General features: G+C 26.1%; 2 protein-coding genes across 2 annotated transcripts; one reads left to right on the forward strand and one right to left on the reverse strand.

Moving 5' to 3' along the window:
• Positions 1-1527: 1527 nt before the first annotated feature.
• Positions 1528-6885, reverse strand: LOC113391010 (ubiquitin thioesterase OTU1-like). The gene is made up of 4 exons (XM_026626997.1): positions 6830-6885; positions 6408-6766; positions 1805-2136; positions 1528-1743 (listed from the first exon to the last, which is right to left on the reverse strand). The coding sequence occupies exons 2-4, from the start codon at positions 6751-6753 to the stop codon at positions 1528-1530; spliced, it is 894 nt and encodes a 297-aa protein (XP_026482782.1). The 5' UTR covers positions 6754-6766; positions 6830-6885.
• A 1481-nt stretch (positions 6886-8366) lies between these two features.
• LOC113391011 (zinc finger protein 236-like) lies at positions 8367-25917 on the forward strand (the record flags this gene model as incomplete). Its single annotated transcript, XM_026626998.1, has 28 exons — positions 8367-8442; positions 8719-8852; positions 8920-9041; positions 9645-9768; positions 10105-10228; positions 10515-10643; positions 10754-10918; positions 11261-11359; positions 11960-12085; positions 12437-12503; positions 12895-13103; positions 13311-13445; positions 15725-15955; positions 16569-16708; positions 16948-17096; positions 18269-18338; positions 18452-18689; positions 18928-19408; positions 19526-19584; positions 19812-20147; positions 20261-20311; positions 20370-20437; positions 21129-21366; positions 22700-22982; positions 23268-23384; positions 23815-24092; positions 25230-25396; positions 25831-25917. Coding segments are annotated over exons 3-28 (4280 nt in total), but the record flags the coding sequence as incomplete, so codon positions are not given.
• Positions 25918-26136: the final 219 nt, after the last annotated feature.

A 26136-nucleotide genomic window follows, 5' to 3' on the forward strand; every position in this document is an offset into this window, starting at 1 on the left:
TTAGATATAATCTAAAATCGTATAAAATATATTCATTTTAAATTTATTTGGAAAATCGTGGCGATTATAATTAAATACTTTTAAATTTTCAATTATTTTTAGCGTATGTGCAATTATAATATTTGGGTTTTAAAACATTTTACTTATTCATTATGCTATATATTTTATTGAGCAAATCATTCCAAGAGAGCTAAAAAAACTAGCTTTCCATTTTCAATCATAACACTCGTATTTCATGTTGGATTTTTTAAATTTTAATTTAATTTAATTTTTCATCATTTACAATATCCAGAATTACGTCGTAAACTTCTTTTTATTGATATCGTAAGAGCCGAATTGTATTCATCCAGGCTTTCCCGTTATATTCAGAGTAAGAATTTGTTGTTTTAAAGTTAAATTTTAGAAGTATTGTCCAAAAATCAGTGAAAACTGTAAAGAAATTACACATTTCTTAAACTATATTGAAAAAAATCGCATTATATTTTATATGTATTATTTCCGCATAGTTAAAAATTTAGAGTATGGGCACCACTAGGTATGAAAAAGCCTTAAGATTTTCGTTCCAAAGTAAATTTTGCTTTTATTTTTCATATTTGTTCCATTTCCATAACCCTAACTACGCATATCTTCAACATTCAAAATTCATCAGATGCGAAACATTTGCTACAAAAATAAAAGTTACAATTCTATTCTTCGGAGTAAACATGCCATTAAAGCACTGACTACCCTTTTTTCCGAATTTAATCTTTCGCAGGTTTGCGCTTATGGGATTGACACTAGATGATTTCTTCTTTGATTCCACGGCAACTTAAAAAAAATGAATGAGAAGATTAAGCAATAAATAGAGCTGGTATTTACTAATTTGCAGAGTCATTTATTAATCGATTAATTGCTTCTACTGATATCACATTGCAAAATAAATATGCTTTTTGTGTCTCCGTATCTCTAGTTAAGTTAGATTGTTTATTATTATTTATTAAGTATTCTAGATTTTATATAAATAATTCCAGATTTTATATAAAAAATATAAATATTATAATATAAATTTAATTTTCGAAACTCGTTTTGGCGCCCCCTAAGACGTGCGCCCGCATTTTTTGCATGCATCGCATGCAAGGCAGGACCGGCCCTATATATATATATATATATATATATATATATATATATATATATTATATATATATATATATATATATATAAATATGTTCAAAAACCTTTGAAACGAAAGATATACAAAAATGTTCAATTTCGATTTTTGCGATTTCTATAACTTACCCTATGAGTTAATAATATATATTTATTTATATATATATATATATAAATAATTTATTTATATATATAATGTATATGTGTATATATTTGTATATATAAATCAAGATTTTATTTTTCCGCCTCGACCAAACGCACTATTGAACAATGATAACATGGAAAATCAACAATTTCATATCAACAATTTTATTTCTAGAAAAATACAATATTTGTAGCACTGTATATTAAATAAGACATTACACTAAATAAATAAACGCATTAAAAAATTTCTCCAAAACTGGTGTGTCCAGTTTCTTTAGCATGTGATTGTGCCTGAATTTGTCCTGTTAGAAGTGCGTCACATTGTAAGCATTTTAAATTAAATTTATTCACATCAGTAAATTGTTTCGATATTTTTGCTTCTTCAGCTAGCTCTTGCGCTAATTGCAGAATCGACAAATCTTGTGCAGGGAATATGGTTCGAGGTAATGTGTCCTAAAATTACAATTAATAAATACCGAAAAATCAACATATCTATGTCATACAGAAAACATGCCTCATTCGATTCCATGTACAAAGGATCGTAGTGTATCCCATCAAATATTAAAAATACGCGAGAATTATATTTTTTGTCTTCGCCAAATCTGTTTATTATCGCATTTTGAGTATCAACTACCGCAATTTCGATTCCATAGAATTCACTCAATATGGACACTTCAATAGCGCCGCCCCAAGATTCAGGTCTCGAAATCCATTGACAGTATTCCTTATTTGGTTTACCTAACAGAGCTGTTGAGTATGTGTTAGGATCAGCAGAAACATGCTGCACAATAATTTGTCGCAGATAATTCCCAATACTTAGATCAATCTTTCCATTAACTACGTAACCTGTTAAAATAATTTAACAATTTATGCCCCGAATTCATCTAATGCATTTATTATTTGGAGGGGGTTAATGGGTGCCGAAACACTATTGAAACACTTTCTAAAAATTAAATTTTGTTCTGCTTCAATAAGGAAAAAATTAAAAAACTGAAATTAAATAAATTTAAATTATACACATATCTAGTGGACTCTATATACGTTGCCCAATGGAAACGTAATTCCAAATTCAATTTTTTAATTGATCATGTGGTTAGAGATGTTTATATGAGAAATTATTAAGAAAATCTATTCATCACTTTATAGCTTTCTTGTGTGCAAACTTAAAATAAACTTAATCTCTCTCACACACACACACACAAATATATATATATATATATATATATAAGATATGATGAGAGTTTTGTCAACGTTGATACATGTTTGTAATATTTTTGCAGCCCAATCGTTGAATTAAAAAAAGATTAAATAACAAAATTATTTATTCCATTAAACGTTTCGACACTTGATGTGTGTCATCATTCAGTAATCTAAAAAACATAACATAAATACAAAGTTGATGATAAATATAAATATATAAAAAGGAAAAAATTATACATACCAAGCCAGGAAAAACAACAGAAAAAAATAATTATGATGTAAAATTGATTGAACACTAAATTTGTGCAAAATAAAAAAATAAGAAACTAACAACTCTGTTTCTCTTTCCCCTTTCGTTTCTCACAAACCGCTCCCACTCCTTCATTACACGTGCGTGGCTACACTTGCGTTGTAACCTTGATCAGTGTCCATAATGCACCGCTATTAATAACATGAAATATAGGAGGGCAATATGTGCTCCTTCAATTTCTCGTTTCTTAATATAATAGTATTTTATTATTTTTCACAAATTTAATGTTCAATCAATTTTACATCATAATTAATTTTTCTGTTTTATTTCCTGGTGGTTTGGTTTGTATAATTTTCTCCTTTTTATATATTTATATTTATCATCAACGTATTTATGTTATATGTTTTTTAGATTACTTAATGTGCCACACATCAAGTGTCAAAACGTTTAATGCAATAAATAATTTTGTTATTTAATCTTTTTTTAATTCGACGATCGGGCTGCAAAAATATTACAAATATATAAGATATATATATTATATATTAGATGGCAGAGTCTTGGATTTGTAAAGATTTTGTAGAGGTTCTAACAAAGAATCCAAAAAGTAATATAAAACAAAACAGTTTTTTTAAAAAAAACATTACTTTATTTATTTATTGTCGGCGTTTCGGAACTAGGTATGTTCCATCTTCAGGACCATCAGTTTGCTACCAATAGTTCGTCTCATAACATCGAGAGAATAATACTATTTGTCTCACATAACAAACTCAAAAAAGACATAATTTTAAGAAATTTTGAATTACAAAATTTGTTTCTTTGTCTGAAAAGAATTTATAGAATTTGTTAAAAACTTTTTTAGTGAATAAGTGTTAGTGAAAAAACAATCATACATGTAGTAATTAATTCAAATTTTTTTTCAGTAACTTTTTCTTAAAACTTTCTAAATTTTTTAACATTTTTAATATTTTGTTATATAATCGACTCATTTATTTTTATCATTTTCATTTTGATTATATTGTCATATTTCTGTACATCATTTTTTCCACAATTTTATTCATTTTATATATAAAAAATCCATCATCTTTTTTTCTTAAACATATTGTTTGCTTAAATCTTATCAAGATCATGTTTCTTGACAATTGTCCTGAAGATGGAACGTACTAATTTGTTTTGTTAATAGTAAATAAATAAAGAAATGTTTTTTTTTATTTTGTTTTTTTTTATTTTCATATCTCAGGCAGATGGTTGATAAACTATTCATATGTTTTTTGTTAGCTGCCCCTTTCACTTACATGCCAATTTGCAATCAATTAGTTATTTTCATACTAGACATATTTTTTATGGAAAAACAATGTTTGCTGGGTCAGCTAGTATATATATGTATATATATATATATATATATATATATATAAATGAAATAAAATGCAAAATGAAATACACAACTTGTTTGTATGTGAGAGCAACTACACAATGCATTTTAACAACAATACAAAGAATTTAATAACAAACATTCATAATAGCAAATCTTTCATATAGGCGTTTATGAATTTCCAATAAAAAAAAACAATCACTAACAATTGCCTCATATATGCATTGAAATGAACAAACACATTTCTTTTTTCGAATGCTAATGAGAGTGAAGAAGTGTAAACTTGAGGTGATATAGCCAGCGACTCTCAAGGAAGCCAAATGAGCTTCATATTATGCATTAAAATTGTCTTTGCTATGAGACACAATTTTATAATATCACTAAAAATAAGAGTTTGATGAGAATACACAAATATATAAAAACAGTGTCCAATGACCATAAAAGAACAGGACATTTAAAAAGTTTCATGACAATAAGTATTTCCGTAATATGATTTTGATTTTTGGAAGTTAAAAATTGGATTCATGATATTTTATTCATAAATCTTATCAAAATGGTATGATAAAAATAAATGAGTATATAAATATCTCAGTATTGAGTATTGAAAAATATATAATAATGGAAAATTGAGCATTTTCATTATAAAAATTATTTTTTGTTACACTCAATTGATTTTCTAAATAAAAATTACAAGTATAATGATGCTAATAATTCATTTTCGAATTTCTCTTATAATTTAATATTCAGAATGCTAACTGCTAACTGATGCAGTGCTTCTTTTAAATACTATATCAATATTCAAACTAAATAATTAGTTTGATCAGGAATAATTAAGATATATAATAAATAGGTGAAAATCACATAAGAAAAGTTTTTAATTTATATTTTTTGACATAACTTAGATTTGAGTGTATCTTCAGAAGAATTTAGAGATGCGGTATTTACAAAATTTACGAAAATCAGCAAATCATGCCTTGTAACAATAGAACAATTTAAATGCTTGAACCTGATTTCAATACAATTTTCGTGACATTGGAGACTTCCTTATCTATAATTGTAACTAATAAAGATGCTTTGATTGAAGGTACATTTCCAGGTTTACAAGCCAATTATATAAATTATAGATAGCTATGTAAACAAGCTATTGTATGGACAAAAATTAGATAGCATGTTATGAAATATACTTTTCAAGATATAATAGTCATTACCTGGCAATCTAATATCGTTCAAATCAATCGACCATATTGTCGAAGTCGCAGATTTTGTTTACTATTCTATTGAATTCTTAAAATTCACTGGGTATATCTGGAAAGCCATCATATTACTTGCAAATAAAAATTGGTTGAATAATCATTTTGCTTCAGAACTTGAATGTATCAAAGTTATGCACTGGCATGCAATTATTTCTGAAAAAAATCAGGTGCAATATTATTGAACCTACCGTTTGAAATAGGATATTTGAAGAAAAAAATATTCTTTTCAAATGGTATCTCTTGATTCAATTATTCTATTCAAATATTTACCATTTTCAAATAACTTGTCACTCACAAAAAAGTATAATAAGTCAATGACAATCAATTGGTGAATTAAGTCAAGAATATCCAATATTGAAATGGTTTGGCTACCTATCACATTTGTTCTTGTATATGTATATATAAGAGCAAATTTAAGTTTTTATCTATCACAAGTTAATTTGTAGTATATGACATTCCTCATAAAAACAAATATAGTTATAACTGAATAGATAGTATATTTTTCATATAAAGACTCCCAACCACTTATAATCGATTAAAAAAAAATTGATCTAGTATTCCACAGAATAATATTTGTTGAGTCCACATGTTCGCATACAAAATACGTACAACTATTAAGGTAACAGACAATGCAAATCAACAACATGCACAGATAAAACAGCAGACTATATTATATGTAAGTCAATGTGTAACAATTGACACTGAATTAAAATATTAGATTAAAATCATAGGTCAGGATTTAATTATCACAGTAAAACTTAAAAAAATAAGTCTAAATAAAATATATAAACTATAAGCACAATTTGTGTCAGCCTGAAGCGATTTGCAATGTTTAAAATTGCCACACGCTATTAAATTAATCAAAATAATAGCAATCGTTTGAAGCCAATTAGAAATCGAGCAAAGAATTGTTTTATCTCATTTTGGAAAATAAATTATAATAAACCATTATATATGTATCGAGAATTAATTAAAACTACATAATTAAAATTCATTAAAAATAAATTAAGTACATAACTGTGCTAAAAATAAAAGCAATACAAACCAATGCTAGTAAAAAGACAAGAATTATCAGCAGGCACCACTTTCTTCATCAGCACACCAGGAACAGATTTATATTGATCAATTGAACATTCACTAACACTCTCAATATTTTTTACAACAATAACAGTATCTCCTGAATTCAAATCACTCTCCTTTAAAGTCTTACTCTCATCAGATAAATCTAATGCTTTAGGCGGAAAACCCGATAAAATTTGCAAATTGTGTTTAGATATCGATGTACAACATGAAAGTTTCAGTAAAAGATCGCCCAGAGTCATGGAAGATTTGAGATCTCTTAAAATATGCTGTCCTTCTTTTGATTTGACTTTCAACACGTAATTAGACATCTTGACGTTTTTGCTAGTAACCAATAATTTGAAGATAATGTTAGCTGTTCAAATTCATATTCAAGTAGATATATACAAATCAATATCCTCTTGGGTAATCAATTAAAAGTTTAAATATATTTTCCTTTCATAATATAAGTTATCATAATAATAATTTTTATTACAGCAAATATAAAAAGTATCACTTTGAAAAATATTCAATAAATTAATACTATTCAAATCGCTATATTAATATATCTGTTAACGAGAAATGCCATTCATTATTATTATATTATCATATTGTTTAGGATGCCATTATTTGTGACGTTAAGCAGGGAGCAAAATCCATAGATACGTAGATATAGGGTGCGTTCGACTTGGACGCTTACGCGCTGTGAGCGCTCACGCTTATAAGCACGAATTTTTAGCGTTCGACTTGGCCGATAAGCGCTCAGAATCGATAACTCAAATCCGTTCGTTTTGGAAACTGTGAGCGTCAATAAGCATCAAAATGGCGGCAACTGGCGGTAACGGTAATTGTGTAAATTTTATTACTTTCTGGATCATTCAGCGGGATTATAAAGAATTTAACAATTAATAAATAAATGAAATTTCGTTTGCTTATGCTTAATTCATATTAACATTAAAATTAAAATTTAAAATTATTTAAAATTAATTAAATTTAAAATTAATTAATATTAATATTAATATTAAAAAATAATTGTGTTATACAACTTGGCATTTTTGCGGGATTATAAAGAATTTAACAATTAATGAATAAATGAAATTTGGTTAGCTTATGCTTAATTAATAGTAATATTAAAATTAAAATTTAGAATTATTTAATATTAATATTAATATTAAAAATAAATGTGATATACAACTTGGCATTTTTGCGGGATTATATAGAATTTAACAATTAATAAATAAATGAAATTTGGTTAGCTTATGCTTAATTAATAGTAATATTAAAATTAAAATTTAGAATTATTTAATATTAATATTAATATTAAAAAATAAATGTGATATACAACTTGGCATTTTTGCGGGATTATATAGAATTTAACAATTAATAAATAAATGAAATTTGGTTAGCTTATGCTTAATTAATAGTAATATTAAAATTGAAATTTAAAATTAATTAATATCAATATCAATATTAAAAAATAATTGTGATCTACAGCTTGCCATTTTTGCGGAATTATAAAGAATTTGACAATTAATAAACAAATGAAATGACAGATAGTAAAAACAACTGACGCTCACGCTCACGCTGCCCTACCTCCGTGGCGTGAGCGCGTTTGAGCGCAAAATATGTGCTACGAGCATCCTACGATGGTGCTACGAGCGTACTTATGTGACACTCACAGCGCCAAGTCGAACGATGAAAGCGCGCTCACGGCGCGCTCACAGCGCGTAAGCGTCCAAGTCGAATGCACCCATAGATGGCATACTTCATAGATTAATAAGCATAAGCATACTTCGCGTTCGCACTGTTGCCGGCTCGTTGCCGTTTTTAAGAATTACTACCAACTTCAAGGCTAATGTTCCAATGTATATGTCTAGGTGTATATGTTCTAATGCCTAATGCATTCTAATGTCTTACAATGTTTCTTGACATTTTCTTTTCAATTCTTAAAAGGATTTTAATGTATCCAATGTTTGTTTTAAAATAAATATCTGTTAGGGTTCATATTATTATGCCAAAAGGTATTGATATATTTATACATATAAATTTTATATTGAAACATTTTAGTTGTTACAAGTTGACAGTTTTGAATTTTAACCATGGATATATATTTATATTTTTCTTAAATTTATAACTAGATTTGTTATTTCTGAATTTCGAATACTTTTTAATAATAACATACGACACATCACAAATCTCTGTTTGTTTCTGTTTCATATTATGAAATTGTAAAATATTATTTTAGCCTTTGTTTTTTTTGTAAAATAAATAATCAAAATAAAATATATACTTCACAGAAGACGAAAATGATATTTTGTATATCAATTTACCAATACAAATAGTTTCTGGCACAAATGGCAATGACATCGGTTATCATAACATATTGCTCAAAAAATTACCTGATGGTAATTATGTTGTTGAACCCAATCAGGTATTTGTAGATAAATGTATTTGAATTAATTATTTAAGCATTTCATAAACAAATTATTTATGGCTAGATAATTTTGCAAGATGAGGATAATTTGCAAAGAAATGAGAGTTATATGTTTAGCAGCGATGTGGAACACCCCCAAGCAAAAGATGTACCAAAAAATATTGGGCTCACTATTTCTAAAAACAGGTAAAATTATTTTAATAGTGACATGCAAATTATGATGCAAAGTCTACATTAATTATGCCATGAAACATTCAATAAGTAGTGCTAATAATTTTTATAAAGCATTAATGAAACATAGTCTTTTGCAATTTAAAAAAAATCTAAATTATTCAGTTTGTTTCTGCAGATAATTTTAATAAGTGAAAAGCATTGAACTAAAGATGCTTACAAAAGAGAAAAAATATGAGTATATAAAATGTTATCATACTAACAGCAATGGCTGAAAATATTTCTGAGACTTAAATGAATTCTGCAAACCACAAAAAATTATCTGTTTGATCTGTATTGTGTATTAATGCTTTGATGTTCTCAGTTTAAAACTGGTTTTAGCATGATTTTGTATATCATATCGTTTACTTTAAATAATATTCTAACATAATATGCATTGTGCAAAGTAGGAAAAATGTATCTGATAATCTGTTAATAATGAATAAATAAGTAATACATTAGAGTACATTAACGACTGTCCAACAGTACATTTGACAAACATAATATGCATATATATATATATATATATATATATATATATATATATATATGTGTGTGTATATATTTGTTCATTTTCAGTAATAAGACACAGAAAAGTTTTGAACAAGAAACATGCAATGAAATATGTCAAATTCCTGAGTGAACTTAATGGATTTGTCTCAGAGGAAAATACTTTATTGCCGGAGAATCACAATACCTTTAAGTATGTGCATGCTTGTTTATATAAATATATAAAGAAAATTCTTTATTTTTATTTTAAACTATGCGATGTGGTTGATTTCAATGTATTGACTATAATCAATCTTCATAACTACTTTATTTAAGTAGTGCGTAATGTAACAACTTATTTTAGAAGAGTTATTACATTTATTACAATCAACTCAAATAATATATATAACCTTCTAATGAAATTCAATGGTTTGATGGCTTAGTTCAGATAACATATATGTTAATACTTTTATATATGGCTGATATTTAATTATGATTATTTTTTCTTCTATTAGTAATTAAATTACTAATAAAATTATATTTTCTTCAGAGTACATAAGGTAGTAGAAGAAACACCTTTAGAGAATAAATATCAAAATAACAAACAAATTCTACAAAAAGGACCAGGAAGACCAAGAAAAGATGGCACTGTAAGACCGCGCATTGAACGATTGGCAAGTATTCACTTGAATCTAGAGTTAATAGGTCATAAAATCTTTCTAGGATCATTTGGAAGATACATTCAATTATTGCTTTGTTTTTTTGTGTTAAATGATCAGTAGCATGTTAAGAAAATAATTAAATACATAATCATAATAATGATTGCTAACAGAGAGCAAATTAAAATTATAATGCAATTTTAAGATTAACAGAGAGCAAATTGAAATTATAATGCAATTTTAAGATTAAAGTGAAAACCTATGTTAAATAACTACTATGATTGTTTTTTTTTTTATCTAGGGTCCATTTCAGTGCTCCTTTTGTGATAAAGAATATGATCTATATGCAGAATTACGCAAGCATGAAAAACAGCATATAAAAGAAAAAACGTATCAATGTTCCAAGTGCAATGCCTCATTTAATTTAATGGTAAAATATATGTATTTGATATTTTTTATATCATGCATTGCTATAATTATAAGAGAATTTTAAATTAGTTTTTTTTATTCTATTTAAAATTTCAAAATTTTTATTATTAGTGTAACTACAGGCTGCATATGGCAACTCATGAGACAGAATTGCATTCCTGTCCAGAGTGTCAAAAGATATTCAGTAGACAAGCAAGCCTTCGAGCTCATCTCATGCTACACTGTGTAGATGACAATATACTTTGCGTTAACTGTGGTGTTTCTGTTGAAACTCAGGTTAGAGAATTTTTAAATATCAATTTAATTTGCAATTCATTAAAATAATTTATTATCATTAATAAAGATGTCTCACATCTAATTTTCTAATCAAAGTTTTATTCCAAGGTGTATCTTAATTTTGTTTCTATGCATTAAATAACAACATGAATTCGTCGCTTCCAAAGCTTCTTTTCAAACCATTATATTTTCTATACAAACCCCTCTATCCAAAATTTGCTCTAAAATTATCAAATATGAAGCATTTTTTGCCGAAGTCTAAAAATTGCATAAAATATTACATGCTAGACAATAACATTATTTATCTTTAACTAATTTAATTTATAATAATATTTATTACAGGCTTTGCTTGAGCAACATAAAAAAGCATGTGTTGAAGAAAAATCTTATCCAGGGAAAGAAAATTTATTAAGTCTTAATTCAGAAAACACTGGTGGTAAAGTAAGTATTTTTTATTTAATTTAGAGATAATATATTTTATAAAGAGTTCTTTATTTTATGTATTCAATTTGTTTTGTCATGTGCCCAATGATATTTTGTGGATCAGATTTAGCAATTTCGGAAATACGACAAAAAAGAGACATGTTAGCCATGATTTTCGTAGACCATGGTTCAATGATAACAGAAATGCAGAAATTTAGTTGCCAAAAAAATGATTATTAGTCATATGTACAAATATTTGCTTTTTGAATAACCTAGGATTCTTAAACCTAATAAAAAAGTTCAAAGTGGCTATCAATATAATATATCTTATCTTGAATAAGAATTTGTCAATATATTAAGGAATGATCTAGTTTCATACAGATCTCTTTTTACATTTCTTTAAATTTATTGACAATCAGTGATATGAAAAGATTTGAAATAACAGCAATAATAAAACTTAATACTTCTATTTTCACATAAAGCACTATTTTTAAGGTAAAAATAAGTTATTTTATGTGTTTGTTCAAAATAGTATACTGTAGTTTACAAGATCTCCCTGCAATAAATATTAATTATTTTTTCATTGCTATTTATGTAAATCTTGTTATTTATTTTTAGAAGACCAATCATGGAAAACTAAAGCATGGGAAAAAATTAAATTGTAGCATTTGCAAAAAGTATTTTAAAAAACCAAGTCAATTAGAAAGGCACTTTCGGTGTCACACTGGTGAAAAACCATATAAGGTTAGTATTAATTGAAAATCATAAATGCATAAAATCTATGTTTTACATAGAATTGTACTATTTTAAGTAATATTATTAAAACAATGTGAAATGATAATTGAAAAGTCACAAGAAAATAAAATATTATTGTATCTGTTGTCAATTATATAATCAAAACATAATTGACTGTTAGTAACTAATAACAATTAGTTTAACTTAAATATCTGTGGAATTAATATTTTAATATTAAATTATAATATATAATTAAACATTACAATATTAATGGTAAGTATTCCTTACTACAATCAATGTTTCAATCATAGATAAGGTTTCAATTTTTGTTCTAAGTTAAATATTTATTTGAAATTTCAGTGCCATATATGCAATAGAGGCTTTTCTCAAAAAGGATCATTGATTATACACAGAGTCAAACATACAGGTACTTTAAACAGATTGATAAATAAAATATTGATAAGCTCAAATAAAATTAGACTGGTTTAAAATACTACATGAAATTTGTTAAAATCTTGTAAAATGTGATTTCATTTTCTTGCAAATATTAATTTGCATGTTTTTCTATACCTAGGGAATGCTATTAATGCCTTGAAATAATTTTGTTATGTAAACAATTTAATGTCGGTATGTAAACTGTTTAAACTGCATGATACATTGAATTTTACAAGAACAATAAATGATTTAATAGAATATACAGAATATAGTAATTCACAGAGATAATCTCTATCATTTAGTTATTACATAATTGAATTTAAAAAAAAAACTCATTGATTGCATTATCACTTTCAAATAATTAGTTATGTATAAATTTGCAGGTGCTAAACCGTATTCCTGTACTTCTTGTCCAGCAAAATTTGCTCAAAAAGGCAACCTTGTAGCGCATCGAAAACGCGTGCACCCAGTCAATATAGAAAGTGTTAAAATAGGTACTCCAAAGAAAGTTTTCTCATGTCAGAAATGTTCTTGTGTATTTAAAAGATTGGGAAGTTTGAATTCTCATATGAACAAACTACATTCACCTGCAGTAAGTAGATTTTAGAACTACTTATTTAGTTAGTACAATATAAATGTTTGAATAAAGTTAACAATCTATTAAGGTTATAAAAATGATTCAGACTTGAAATTGAAATTATATTAATAAAATTCTAAAATTATTTTTTGAGTAGGTACAAAAAATTTGGAATATAATTCATAATACAATTCCATTTCACTAACTTAATTTACTTTTCAGAACATATCGACGACAGAAAATAGTCCAATGAATAACATTAAACTTGTTATGAATCAATTGTCAGAGCTGCAAAATATGACATCTAATATAGATGTTTTACAACAGGCAGTCAACAATAGTGGCCTCGAGAAAAAGGTAACAGTATATTTGAAAGTGTTTATGTTTTATAATACGATTTAATATGATAATCTTCAAAACTTAATTACTTTCAACACTTTACTAATTATTATAATACTTTTTTTATTAATTATTTGTTAATTATTAGTTATTTGCTGTTATTTGTACATATTTATATTCATCAGAGTCCTTGTACAAAAAGCAAATCAAATTCAATTGTTAGGAAGTACTAAATTGCACCTTTCGTAACTTACAAACATTTGGATCAAATATTACTTACCAAATCGTCTACACAACAAATATATTTCTACACCATACTTTTTATACAAAATCACAGTAAAACACAATTATAATTATTTGAATAAAAACGCAAAATATATATATATATCTATATATATATATATATATATATATATATATATATACAATTATTATTTAGCATTTTAGATAATTGATATTTCTAACGGCACTTCAAAAATTTGGCGCACTTCAAGTTCTTATTCAAAAAATTAAAATTGTGTTTTACTGCGATTTTGTATAAAAAGTATGGTGTAGAAATATATTTGTTGTGGTGACGATTTGGTATATATATATTTGATATATATATATATATATATATATATATATATATATATATATATATACATATACAATATATACATATACAATATATGCAAATCATTCCTCTTATATTTCTTACACCCCGCATTCACTCACGTGCCGCGTAACCTTTATTATAATTGGAGGGCAATATGTGCTCCTTTAATTTCTCTTTTATTAATTATATTAGTTATAATATTCTTTTACACAAGTTTAGTGTTCAATAAATTCTATATAATTTTTTTGTGTTTTTCCTGGTTTGGTATGTATATAATTTGTAATAAAATTACTAAAATTATTACCAAATTTTTGGCACCCCAATGGGATCGCTCGAATTTCCCTCATTAGTGGAAATTTCCTTGCAACTAATACAAAACAAAATATTTAAATTATAATAAACAAATCTTTTATTTCCGCTATGTAGACGATATTATTACTTGTATTCTGGAAGAAGACATTAGCATCGTTACTGATAATTTTAACAATTTTAATAAAAAACCAGTTTACTGTGGAATTAGAGAGCTTACTAGACATCAGACTAATACGTACAAATGACCATCGACTAATTACTAACTAGTACCAGAAACCAACCAGCTCCGGACGATACATAAATTACGACTTATACTACCATCTTAAAATGAAAATAGCAACAATAATAAATTTAACAGACCACGTCATACTACTATCTGATAAAAATTTCTGGGACACCAACATTGACCTGGTAATAAGCACACTAAAAAATAACTTATCCTACAAACATAATTAACTCAGTCATAAATAACTGACGCAATTCCCCCACATTTTCAACAAACAAAACGACCTCATCGATCATAAAAATCATTTAGACTTGGAGTCATATACTGGTGTCATTTGCCTACCTACATAAAAGATTTATATTTTTTGTGGAAAAAACTGTTTCAACAATGTGGCATTTTGTTGGTATGTAATTGCGATACAACCCTTAGTTCAATTTTTACACAAATTAAATCTAAGTTTAATTCTGACCGCCTTAGGAACTTGGTATATCAGATTAATTTTCCTAATTGTATCGGAGAAACTAGCCAAAACCTGAGTAAGCGCCTTCATCAACATAAAAATAACTCAACAAATCCGAAGCAATTTAAGACGATGTTAACTGAGCATATTAAATTAAACCATAATATAGATTTTTTCAATCCTAAAATTTTACATTTGTTTTACCATTTGTGATGTTAAAAAATATATATTTTATCAATGTGCACATACTCATACCATGGATTAATAATGGTTTCATATGTTATATTAGGATACAAAATTGTAATTGTTTTATTATTATTATCATTATTATTGTTTTTCTATAAAATTTCTTACATATTATTTATTTAGTTTTAATTTTTATAGTTAAATTGATTACTGCTGAATGAAGGCTAAGATGCTAGCCGAAACATATGGATTTTAAAGAATAAATTACTAAAAAACTCTCATACCATTTTTATTGATATAATGCTCGACTTTTTAACTCAAACTAAACATATATATATATCAACATCAAATTCAAGACTATTCAATATATATATATATATATATATATATATATATATATATATATATGTATATATATATATATATAAGTTATATTGTATATGTGTATGTATGTAATATCTTTTCTGTTGTTTTTTTTTTTGTTAATATTTTTTTGATTTGTTTTTGTAATCAAGTATTGTGCTCCGACCTTAACGTCGCCGAAAGAGGAGCCAGGAAACCATACTGTGAATAACATTACAGTATTTGACAATCTGCATGGTGATAAATTGCGTTGTTATGTTGTCAAGCAACGAAAGATTGGTGGCATCAAATGGCGGCAGTGTAACTACTGTACTAGAGAATTCAGAAAACCTTCTGATCTGATTAGGCACTTGAGGATACATACTAAGGAAAAACCATTTAAGGTTGTGGAAAATTTATATGTATATTTAATAAGTGTTTAGTACTTTGAACTATATTATTTATTGGATTTCATAATCATTTTTGCTTCTTGCATTGCTTGTTGTTTTTTAAGCCGAACATTTTTGATAATTGTAAGTCATTTGGAGGAACATTTCATAAATTCATAAATTTAAACTGAAATATCATAATATTTACTATATTATATATTATAGTAACTATACTGATATTGTAGTTTTGTAAAATATTTGCTCAAAATCATCAAATATTTTTGAAATTTCAGAAAACTCAAAGAATTGAAAATATTCTTTTAAAAAACAAAAATCTATCAAATATATGCAAAAAGATCACACATTGTAAACATTTCAACTATTCTAAAACTTCAAAAAAATCATCATAAAAGTAATCAAGATTTTCCATTACAACAATTTAACGTTAAAATTTTTGAAATAAAAAATTAATAAATAAATAAACAAGTTATTAAAAAAATGTTAAACTTTAAATGAATCATTATTGACAAATTAATTAAATTTCTATGAGCTTTATGAAACTATTGAGACTTCAGGATTTTATTGTGTATTTGTTGATATATTTTAAAATAATTATTTTATTTTACAGTGTCCTCAGTGCTATCGTAGATTTACTGTAAAATCAACACTAACAGCCCACCTTAAGACCCATACTGGATTGAAGACTTTTGTGTGTCCTATATGCCAGAAACTTTTTTCATCATCATCAAGTTTAAAAGTACACACGAGGTAATTTTCAGTAATATATTTAACAAAACAAAAACATTTTCAGCTAAGTTTTTATTAATGATATGCCAAATACCGATTCGATTCACATGATTTGAATATCTCTTATGTAATTGTGGCTCAAATTTCATAAGGTTACAATGCCAATTCATCACAATCAATATTTTGTTTTACATATCCTAATCTACTAAAACATTACCTTTATTAAATTTTATTTACTCAATAAGCTTATAAACTGACAGGTTACATACCGGAACGAAGCCTTTTATATGTCGTGAATGCGACAGGTCATTTCGTACATCGAGCCAACTCCAAACACATTTCGCTACAAATTGCACGAGCGATAATAATCCGAAAATATGTGATCAGCAGATTGTTGAACAGACTTCAGGTAAACAAAGTGTCTGTTTTATCTACATAACTCTTGTTTACTCAACTCATGGATTGAATAAAATATTTTTTAGCCTGCATTCTTAAATCAATTTTAAGAATTCGAGAACTGTTTGATAGATATTAGTTGAGAATCGTGCTGATTAGTTTTTGGTAAAGATCGGACGGGCCGTTTCTTTGAAATTAGCTGTTGAAATTTTTGTTTGACAAATTTTTTGGAATTTAATATATGGTTCACATTATTACTGCATCAATTTTACTCTTTCTATATGTGTATTTTTATTGTAATTTTATATTTAAATCTATGTTCTAAAACAACGATTTTTTTTAAAATAATTAATTATTAGGAACAATATACAATTGCAACAAATAAAAAATTACAAAATTACAAAAAAGAGGACAATTGCACTAATCAAGATTTAAATCAGAATTTTAATTAGAACACACTAAAATATTACGGTCCTACAACAAGTCCTTTAATTTTAGGGTTTTATCAAAGTTTAAAAAAATGAGCAACTCTTTTTTGACGTGAGACAAAATTAGTCCTTTCATCGACGTTTTCTCAAAATACGGATGAACTCATTTTAAAAATTTAAAAGCCATTTTTCCATAATTGATTAAAAAAAAATAATAGAGTACATGGTCTTAAAATTTTGATTAATCGGCCGCGCTTTTAGAAAATATTCCGTGTATGTATTAGGCATATGTGTTCCTTTTTCAATAATGTGTAATAAAAGAACTTCTTCAAAATTGAATAATCTGCAATAGTTTCTATTATTATGACGCTCTATGGCAACTTTAAATCTCTCATAAGTTAATATATTGATTTCATACTAATTGTAAGTTGATTATTTATACATGCCGGGAAGTGCATACAACTTGCCTTGAGGCAAAATGCCACTTACAACTAGTTATATTATTAATTACTTGCATATGAACATGAGAGAAATTTAATAATTTAATATCTTATTGGCTGATGAATAAATTCATTTGTATAGTTTGCAATAATATATTCTACTTTGTATAATATCAATTGTTAATTATTGAATTTACTTACTAACTCCAAACCTTATTCTGGGTTAGCAAGTTTATGATATTAACACAGTTTAATTTTAGATATTTATTGAAATTATTATCTCATAATTATATTTTAACATCTTAATATCTCAACAGAAATCGAAGAGGCTAAATTCAATGATATCAGTTCCAGTGAACACTATTATATTTGTACAACTTGTGGCAGGTAATAATTAGCTGAATCGTAGATTTATTATTTAACTTGATCTCAATATTGTTAAAGTCGTAGATACATAAACAACAAATACACTCTAATTTCTGGATGTTTTTTTTTTATAGGAGCTTTCATGATGAAAACATTCTAAATGATCATCTGTTGACGCATACGTCATTAGATACTTTCAAATGTTTGGTTAGTAATTGTTCAATGTATTTCAATACTGCGTCTGCTTTAAAAATACATATGGAGAAACATAATGAGGTTAAATATTACATTTGTCCATCATGTCCAAAAACCTTCAAAACGAAAGTTAATTGCCGCGAACATAGGGAGCTGCATAAGGAAAATGAAAATCTTGTAAGTATTTTATTTGTGGGTACTTCTACATTTCTACTTTTTCTGATATTTTTATTAAGGTTTGCTTTTTTTGCTATAGAACGTTCTGGTATATTATACATTATTACTGCATCAATTTTACTCTTTCTATATGTATATTTTTATTGTAACTTTATATTTAAATCTATGTTTTAAAACGATTTTTTTTTAAATAATTGATTACTAAATGATTTTTATACGGACCTGTTTTGTTTTGTAGGAACAATATACAATCGCAACAAATACAAAATTACAAAAAAATTGTGAATCGATACAAAGTCAACCCACAGCTTTCACACATTTTTTGATTACTTCAAATGATAATATAATTACCACTAAACAAGAAAAATGTGTTGAAAATATGAAAGAGGACAATTGCACTAATGAAGATATAAAACAGAATTTTAATTCAGCTCTATTAGACCATGTGTTGCCGATAAGCAATTGTATAATGCTGCCAAAAGATTTAAATATTATTACTAAAAGTGATCATTATTCTGGGGAAAGAGTTGTTATTGATAATACTTCAGCAAACTTATTTCAAGTTTCTGGAATTTTGCAATCTACAGAAGGCACAAATATGCAAAATGTAGTATCAGTCAAAAGTGATCCTAATATTAGTTTAAATGATTATTCAAATGAGGATACTAGTATACCACTGTTCACATCCAACAATCAATCAACTTTGTTGGTCACCACAAGTAAGATTTAATATTTAGTATTAAGTTAAATTAGGTTTTTATTAACAAATCAATAAATTCAGTATACAGTAGTAATACTTCTTTGTTGTCCTAATTTCAATTATTGTGAATTTTTAGAATCTTTAAATGATCAACCTGTTAATGCACTGAGTAATATGAATGCTAATGCTCAAGAGGTAAATAGATTTTATGTTGTATTTATTTTTGCCATTAAATCACCTAATTTTTAATCTTAAAATTTATTTGAAAGATGTCATCTATGTTGAAGTTAATTTAATTTCAATATAGATGTGTGCTCAAATATTATTTAAAAAAAAAATTATTTATTACGTTATAATATTTTGTTTATTAAAATCATATTTTAACATTTTTCTTTTTTTTTATTAACATGCTTGTTTTCTAGAATGTGGCCTCATATTTAATCAGTAATTTACAATATTCAAACCAGAATTCTACCAACAACGATGAAGAAACTGAGCAAAATGCTTCACTCTGCAAATACTTTAATGAAAATTCAGTTAAATCACCTGTTAGTGTTATCACAAATAATATATTACTAAAAAACCTGATGGTAAATTTCCAAAATCAATTTGATATTTTATGTCTTGATGATCAAGGGAGCTCATTAGATATTTTGGGAGAAGAAAACTGCATTCAGGACGAACAAAATTATATTTCAGAACAACAAGATCAACTGATTCTATCGCCAGCATCACCTTCATTCACACACTCTTGTGTTGTAAGTGAAAAATGTAATATTACTAAATATTTACATCTATATGATTTCTAGAAATCTATAGAAAGAATTATTATAGAATGTATAAAACAGTTATCATTATTTTTAAATTTCAGGATGATGTTCAACCAGTTGATTTTAGTTGTGGCAACAGAGAATCTAGTGAGGTATTTATAATGATTTTATTGAAATAATTCTGTATTTATAATTTTCTTAAATTTTTAGCAAGTGGAATGCCAAAATGATCAAATTGATGAATTTGGTGAAAATGTTCAATGTACCGAAAATGTTCTGTAAGTTACAAATTGCTTCAAAGCATTTTATTCTATTTTGGAAATTAATGAATTTTACATCAACTTGATTTTGTTGTTTGTTTTTAAATGTTGCAACAATATATAATTCCATTTGTAAAATGAAAGAGCATTCATGTTTTCATTTATTAAAAAAATAGATTTCTGGTTTTACCTTGCAACTTCTAATTTGTTTCTGTAATATGCTAGAGGCAGTTTTCACAAGGTGACAAAAAATTCATGACATGAAATTTCAATTAAATGATATCATCTGAATTCAAATTGTATCAATAATAATCATAGGGCTAACTGAAATAGATTACAAATTTAAATCAACAAATTCGACATAATACAGGACTTATTGAAAAATTCCTAAATAATGCAATTGAAGCAAAAATACAGTTGAAGTTTTAGTGATAAATCAACCAGGATAATTTTTTTTTCTTAGATATTAACAACACTAAGTTTATTATTTCAAATATCTATAATTATTTTCAGTAATTTATAGTATATAAAAAAGCACTCAAAATTTCAATTTAATATTGTTTTCATTATATATTTACAAAGCTGAGAGAAGCTAAAAAGTAATATAGTGTGAAATTTTAAGTATACATTGGAAAAAATTTGGATGTATGACAATATTCTTATATAGTATTCAGACATGATTCAAATATATTTTTTATGTGGTTTGTAGACAAGAAACATCCGAAAATGACATGGGCAGAGGAAGAAACATGGAGCCTCAATTTGAAATGAAATATGTGCCTGATATTGAAGACAATTATAGCACAAACTCATTAAGAACATTTTCACCAAATGTCAATGAAAATCAATTAGATGAAACAGGTACAGATTCAGATAAATATATAAGATGCAAAACTAAAAATCTTAGTGCATCAGAGCAAGCATTTCTAGACTACATTAACAATCAGGTAATATTTTTATATTTCTGATAATTATTGTAATACAATAATATAATATAATATTGCTGGAAACATTAAAAAATTCAAACTGATAAATTAGTACATTCTAAATTTTATTGAATAATATAATGTGTTATGCGTTTTAGAAGATTTTAATTTAATATGTTTTAAATGTGTTTAATTTGTCAATATTTCATAATTTATTCAAAATCGGGTGTTGATAGGAGTCATTTATTCAATGTAAATCACTTGCAATAAAATGAAAACTGCATAGATATTCTTAATGGTTGTACGTTTTTTAATTTTATTTTGGAAAGCTAAACTTCGAAAAATATGTAAATGCTGATTTTATACAAATGTATATTCTTATCTCTCACTAAAAGTCAAAATAAATTTACATGATTCACTTCTTGAATGTTATTTTAGTTTCTTTGCCATTTGAAGTCATTGAGAATTTGTACCTGTCACAAAACTATGTAAAGATACAGCTATAAATAATATTAGGAAAAGTTTGTATTTGTTTATGGTTGCAAATGTAAACGCTAATTTTTCTTTAGTCGACATTTTAACAAATTACCATTTGATAGAACTCAATAATGATTATGGTTTATATTGCTATTCAGTTAGAAGAATATTAAATGATAATACCTTGCTATTATCTAATTTACCAATTTTACTGGTTTAATCACTAGTTTTGAGTATAGGTTTTTAATCACTCACATTCTTGTTTACATCTTGTAGTAAAATACATACTAATCTTGGAGTATAATTTAACAGATTATATGAGAGTCCATAGTGTTTTGAAAAAAGATGATTGGAAATAAGCAGAAATATGAATATATGAATATAAATTTTAATTTATCTTGTAATATGCTATTTATCATATGTTTTGCAACTACTTTCGACATAATTTAGCTATTCTTATTCACTCTTTTGATAATCAATCATATTTAATTTATTTAATTGGTATCAGTTTTGACTATTAAGTTAAGAGAATTACAACTTGTATATTACATAGACTAACTAAACAAGCGTTTTGACAGTCTTAATAATACTGTTGAAATTTTTTTTAAATTCGAGATTTAGTTTTTTTTTGCATTCATTAATTTTGATTATACTAATTTCCAGAAGTATTTTCAGTAATGTTACATGAAACCTAACTATTTTATTACTAATAAAATTTTGAAATTATCTACCACCTATTCACAAATTTCAGCTCTCACAAAATTTTTATTTAATACTTTTAAAATGTGAAGCTCCAGAAATTTATAACTCAATGCCTTTTACTAATTTATTAGTGGATATTAACGCTAGTGTGACAATATATTAATTTCTTTTGCAGCACAAAGTAATGACATTGAATAACACGGCACAGCATCCAAATAAATGTTCTTATTGTGTGAAATCATTTAAAAAACCATCAGATTTGATCAGACATATCCGTGTGCATACAGGTGAAAAACCGTACCCATGCAATGTATGTCATAAGAAATTTTCACTAAAAACATCTTTGGATTGTCATATGACTACCCACAATAAGTCAAATAAAACAGTAGTTTGCAGTGTCTGTAATAGTTCATTTAGCACCAAAGGAAGTCTGAAGGTGCATATGCGATTGCATACGGGTGAGCTGACTTTAATTAATTAATCTACAGCATACCTAATGTGACTAATTTATACTATGTAATATGTACTCACAATGTATCAAACATTTATATACATTTTTTTTTTATTACACTCTAATTGCCCAATAGATACTCACACTTTAACGAAAACAGTTTTATTCAAAATTTTTGTATAATTTTATAGCTAATTTATAAAATTTATCATGTTTTGGATTATTTAAATATTCATCTTGGATATGGATATATCTTTTGAAAGAAATGAATACTCTATAAACATTTTTATAGGTTCTCGACCATTCGAATGCCCTTTATGCAAAATGACATTTAGAACTTCTGGACATAAACGAGCTCATCTTCTAGTTCATTACAGAGGAGCCACCAGAGAAGGCAAAAATCCTAAAGGTACATTTGAAATACTTCATGATCGCATTGTGGATGGGGCACTTCTACTTCCTATTTGATGACTGTGACCCTAAAATTATGAGATTTTCATTTTTATGAAATGCGATAATACCATTAGTGAAATAGTAACTAATATGCATTCTGAATTATGATGTATAAACTTAGTGATACATGGCAACTATAACGATGCAGCTTAAATAGTAAAGCTTCATTTGATTTGATACTATATGATTATGCCTTTATTACATATTAAATATAACTTTATAATAATCAATATTATATAGTTAATTGGTGTTTCTACGATTTTATTTTCTTGTGAAGAGTTCATGATATATGTTTGTTTGCGAGGTAGTCATTTTTCTATCTATAACAAACTGCGCAAATTTGTTTTGTAAACTGTACATTTATTTCAGTTTATTTATTTTTACAGATATAATTACTAAAGGGAATAAGGTATTGAATATTATGGGACCACTTACAAGTAACATCAGCAATTATTCTCAAACAATTGAGAATGCGCAAATTAGTGATCATGAAGCTGTTAGTGGCCTCAACTTTGGCGAAAATGCTGAATATTTATGTAAAAATTTGGATGTACAGTTGCTTCAAGGCTCTTTTGAAAAATCAGTTTCCACAAAAGATTCTGTCTTAAAATTCAATACAATAAGTGAGCAAATATTGGCAGATACAACATCGCCAAAGAAACAGGTATCTAATATATATATTTAATTTTTAAACAATAAAATAAAATGATCATATGCTAAACAAACACACTTTCTTTTCATTTGCGCTTAATAAAGGTTATTTATTGTGTAGGTTTAGATTCAATTATAATAAATAAGAATTTGTCATATAGGATTATTTACATATAGCACATATATAAATATATACATATATATATATATATACATATATACATATATGTATATGTATGTATGTATATATATATATATATATATATATATATATATATACTTCTAAGTCTGTTTTTACACGGTAGATTGGTTCCAGAAGAAGCCGTGTAAAAAAAAAACGTGTAAAAAAAGACATTGATCTTATACAAAAATGGGTGATTTGTTCCTAATCTCTAAAACCTATTAAAATTAGTGAAAAACAAGAATTTTTAAGAACAAGAATTCATGTTTATTTTATTAAATCAAATATATAATGCTTATTTTCACAAGCATAGTAATTAATGATAAAAAAGATATGCACATAAGTAAATTTTATTGTATGCACATAAAAGGAATTCCCCTAAATTATTGCTATTCACATTTGCTTTGACCAGTAAAAATTGTTTGTACGCGCTAAAGGGGAATTCACTTAAATCTTTAAGCTAGTGTTCGCAAACTATTGATACTATAGATGGTTTCAGACTTTTTTCTTTCATAAATACTTTTTTGTGATATGAACATACTTCGCAAAAATTAAATTTGACAAAAAAAATTTAAGTACATAAAATTTCAAGTCATGCTAAATGGAATAAAATCGTGTAAAAAAATTAAAAATATTCAATTTTCAAACCGTGTTATATCAAAACCGTGTACAAAAAGACCGTGTAAAAACAGACTTAGGTGTATTCAATTTTCAAACCGTGTTATATCAAAACCGTGTACAAAAAGACCGTGTAAAAACAGACTTAGGTGTATATGTATATATATAAAGTATACACAAGCAGACATTTTATATATTTCTAAGTAAATGCAAATATTATGAGATATATTAACTGAGGTTAAAATATTTAAAGTTATCATTCCAAATACATATAATTTAATAAACATACATATATATGATGTATGTATGATAGTGTTTAATCATTAAAAAAATTAAATTTGTTTATAATAGATTCAGAAGAAGTTACATATGCAGCAATGTGATATCTGTGATAAAACTTTTAAGAAGCCTTCACAATTAATGAGGCATAAGTTGATTCATACTGGGGAACGGCCTTTCCAGTGCAACGTGTGCTCTAAAACATTCAATCAAAAAAATGGATTGGATACTCACATGAGGTAATCAGCACATACCATAATATTAGTGAGCTATAAAAATTATATAATTATTATAACAATAATAAGGCCATCAATGCATTCAAATTATAATTTTTTAACCAACTAAATAATCTCAAAGTGTATATGTACTTAGTAAGGAATACTAATATCCCTCTAATTCAGGTTTATATCTAATCAATTATCTACATGTAGATAGATAGATAAAAATTGATAAATGAAAAATTCTAATGTGAACAAGTGCCGACCATATAAAGATTGAAAAAAAATTGCTGGGTAGAACATGTTATAAAGATAAACATTTTTTTGGCTTTGGCTAATGGCGCTTTTATGGTTGTTCAATTTCAGTCGATTCGGAAATCTTATAGTTGTATGCACTTAAATAATATTATACATACAATATAAATTATACAATGTACAATTTTGATTATTTTCAGACATCATACTGGTCTTCGTCCTCATGATTGTCCTTACTGTTCCAAAAGCTTCTCTCAGAAGGGTAATTTAAAAACTCACATTATCAGGTAAATTTGTGTTCAAATTTACACTTTATGAAGTTAGAAAATTGCCTTTGACTTTCTAAATTTTTGATTACTGTTACAGCACATTTAGTAATCCTTTGAAAAATTATTACATTAACAGTTTTGATTACTCAGATTGCTATTATAGCTCTCAGAACACTCAGTTTATTTTTATATTGATTTTTATTCACCAGATTCAGAATTATATAAAATAATTAGAGA

Source organism: Ctenocephalides felis, unplaced genomic scaffold (assembly GCF_003426905.1).
Source record: "Ctenocephalides felis isolate EL2017-DRISC unplaced genomic scaffold, ASM342690v1 CF-g0.4_SCAFFOLD_03725, whole genome shotgun sequence".
In the NCBI taxonomy this organism is placed as follows: domain Eukaryota; kingdom Metazoa; phylum Arthropoda; class Insecta; order Siphonaptera; family Pulicidae; genus Ctenocephalides; species Ctenocephalides felis.

Coding starts and splice junctions, on each gene's coding strand:
- LOC113391010 (XM_026626997.1), bottom strand. CDS start 6,753: ATGTCTAATTACGTGTTGAAAGTCAAATCAAAAGAAGGACAGCATATT. Junction 2,137..6,407: donor TTGTCTTTTTACTAGCATTG/GTTTGTATTGCT, acceptor TTATTTTAACAG/GTTACGTAGTTAATGGAAAG. Junction 1,744..1,804: donor TGTACATGGAATCGAATGAG/GCATGTTTTCTG, acceptor TTGTAATTTTAG/GACACATTACCTCGAACCAT.